At 58.8% G+C, this 3,163-nt stretch overlaps 1 protein-coding gene across 1 annotated transcript; it reads left to right on the top strand.

The window, feature by feature from the left end:
• Window positions 1-450: 450 nt before the first annotated feature.
• On the top strand, window positions 451-2,672 carry LOC121445250 (protein Wiz-like). The gene is given in 4 exon segments (XM_041647293.1): window positions 451-513; window positions 516-683; window positions 685-2,641; window positions 2,644-2,672. Coding segments are annotated over 4 exon segments (2,217 nt in total).
• Window positions 2,673-3,163: the final 491 nt, after the last annotated feature.

Raw genomic sequence — 3,163 nt, 5'->3', positions numbered from 1 at the left:
GCTTCTAGAGAGTTGGTTCTCAATCTGTGGGTCACAGCCCCTTGGGGAGGTTCAAATGACCCTTTCACTGTGGTCTCAGATCAGATATCCTGCATATCAGATGTTTGCATGATGATCCATAACAGTAGCAAAATAACAGTTAGGAAGGTAGCAACAAAAATAATTTTATGGGCTCTTTGCCTGTTCGCCCTTGCCTCGTCCACACATCTGTTCCTTCACTGCATGAGAGCCCCATTCTTCCGGAATCCAGCACATACTGAAGACCCGCAGACACATTCAGCCTTGTGGACTGAGCAACTGCTGCATTCTCAGACTTTGTGTTCACAGCCCGTCATTGTGGAGTTACCTGGACGATAGCCTGTGTCGCGTCATCCCAACTCTCTGCCCATCCTCCTTGAGAAGACTCTGAAGGCCTCTGTTTCAGTTTGGACAGGGTTTCTGGGAGCCAAGATGGCCGCCTCCACCGCCCAGTGCCGAGTGACAAAAGCGGAGAGCAAGGCGGCGGTGGGGCCGCGCGCGCAGGGGGTGCCCGGGAGCGCGCGACCACGGGGGCGCCCTCGCCAAGTTCCCCGAGTCCAGGCCCGGTGGTTCTCCCGGCGCCGCTGCCTTCGCGGGACGGGCCCAAGGCCGAGCCGGAGCAGGGTCCCAGGCCCGTGCCCGCGCCCGGCCTTTGTTCTGAGGAAAAACACAATGGTGGCCATGGAATTGGGGTCTCCCTTACTCCCAAAGAAGAGCTTGCCTGTCTCTGGGACCCTGGAGCCCATGGCCAGTCAGCTGAGCAGCAAAGTGGCTGCAGAGGTTCCTCATGGCAGCAAACAGGAGCTCCCAGACCTCAAGGCCCAGAGCCTGACCACCTGTGAGGTCTGCGGTGCCTGCTTTGAGACACGAAAGGGCCTGTCCAGCCACGCGCGCTCCCACCTCCGCCAGATGGGTGTGACTGAGTGGTCTATGAACGGCTCACCCATTGACACACTGCGGGAGATCCTGAAGAGACGGACCCAATCCAGGCCAGGTGGACACCTCCACCCACCAGGGCCTAGCCCAAAAGCCCTAGCCAAGGTGGTGGGTAGCGGAGGTCCTGGCAGCTCACCAGAAGCCCGCAGTCCCTTGGATCGTCACATTTCACCCCTGGCCAAGAAGTTGCCACCGCCACCGGGCAGTCCCCTGGGCCACTCACCAACTGCTTCTCCTCCTCCCACGGCCCGGAAGATGTTCTCAGGCCTTGCTACTCCTTCCTTGCCCAAGAAACTGAAACCTGAACAAATGAGAGTGGAGATCAAGCGGGAGATGTTGCCAGGGGCCCTGCATGGGGAGCCACACCCTTCTGAGGGTCCCTGGGGCACGCCTCGAGAAGATATGGCACCTTTGAGCCTATCATCCAGGGCAGAGCCAGTACGTGACATCCGTTGCGAGTTCTGTGGTGAGTTCTTCAAGAACCGCAAGGGCCTTTCCAGCCACGCTCGCTCCCACCTGTGCCAGATGGGTGTGACTGAGTGGTCTGTCAATGGCTCACCTATTGACACACTTCTAGAGATCCTGAAGAAGAAGTCCAAGCTGCGCCTCATCAAGAAAGAGCCTCCAGCTGGAGACCTGGCTCCTGCTCTGGCTGAGGATGGCTCCCCGACAGCAGCTCCTGGGGCTATGCATTCCCCACTGCCTCTGTCACCCCTGGCTAGCCGGCCTGGAAAACCAGGAGCTGGGCCGGCCCAGGTTCCCCTGGAGCTTAGCCTGTCGCCCATCACGGGGGCTAAGCCTTCTACCACCAGCTACCTGGGCCCAGCAGCAACCAAACGGCCCCTACAGGAGGATCGCGTCCTCCCTGCAGATGTCAAGGCCAAGACCTACGTCCATACTGAACTGCCCTTCAAGGCAAAGACTCTCCATGAGAAGACCTCCCACTCCTCCACTGAGGCCTGCTGTGAGCTCTGTGGCCTTTACTTTGAAAACCGCAAAGCCCTAGCCAGCCATGCTGCGGCACACCTTCGGCAGTTCGGTGTGACAGAGTGGAGGGTCAACGTCTCTCCCATCCAGACGCTGAGTGAGTGGATCAAACACCGGCCCCAGAAAGTGGGTGCCTACCAAAGCTACATCCAGAGTGGCCGCCCCTTTACCAAGAAGTTCCGCAGTGCTGGCCATGACAGTGACAAACGGCCACCCCTGGGGTTGACACCTGGGGGCCTGTCCTGGGTTGGCCGAAGTGCTGGGGGGGAACTGAGGCCTGAGGCTGGCAGGGCAGCTGACAGTGGTGAACGGCCTCTGGCAACCAGACCACTCGGGACCTTGAAGTCAGAGGAGCACCAACGGCAAAATATCAACAAGTTTGAACGCAGACAAGCCGGCCCACCAGATGCCTCTGCAGCTCGGGGTGGTGAGGATACCAATGACCTGCAACAGAAGCTGGAAGAGGTGCGGCAGCCCCGACTCCGGGTCCGGCCAGTCCCCTTCCTGGTGCCTCGCCCCCCACAGACATCACTGGTCAAGTTTGTGGGCAACATCTATACCCTCAAGTGCAGGTTCTGTGAAGTGGAATTCCAGGGCCCACTCTCCATCCAGGAAGAGTGGGTGCGGCATTTACAGCGGCACATCCTGGAGATGAACTTCTCCAAAGCAGACCCTCTGCCCGAGGAGCCCCAGGCCCCACAGCACAGACAGCAGCTGTAGAGGCGCCCTAACATACATGCATTCCAGATCCCCTCTTGTGCCACCTGTCACCTCCTGATTCTCTGTGTCCTTTCCCATGTCCCTCTTTCTTTTCCGTTTCCAAAGGAGCAAGCCAAAACCTCAAACCGGCGCCCTTTGGGGGCCGGGCACACTACATCCTGGACGCCGGGAGCCAGCTAGCCACCTTCCCTCAGCCTGAGGACTCTGGGGCCACAAGGGTACCCTCTTTGAGCCTACCTGGTTGGTCCAGCAGGGGCAGTAGCCAGGCCTTTGGTGGTGGCCAATCTGGTTACATGGGAGAACAGCACTTCCCTGTGTCTAGCAACCAGGCAGGGCTATGTCTGCCATCCGTCTCCATTTGCAAAGACCCCACAGACCCCTGTTCCCTTTTGCCCCCATCAATATCTATTCTCACTCATGCACAGGCAAACATACACACACGCTCACCTCGTGAGACCTGGGATCTGCCCTAGCCCCTACAGTTCCCAAGTCAAACAACCAC

The sequence above is a fragment of the Microtus oregoni genome, unplaced genomic scaffold, assembly GCF_018167655.1.
Source record: "Microtus oregoni isolate MIOR12 unplaced genomic scaffold, Mior012 000168F_ref0000490, whole genome shotgun sequence".
Classification (NCBI taxonomy): Eukaryota; Metazoa; Chordata; class Mammalia; order Rodentia; family Cricetidae; genus Microtus; species Microtus oregoni.
This window is presented reverse-complemented; position numbering and strand designations above follow the sequence as displayed.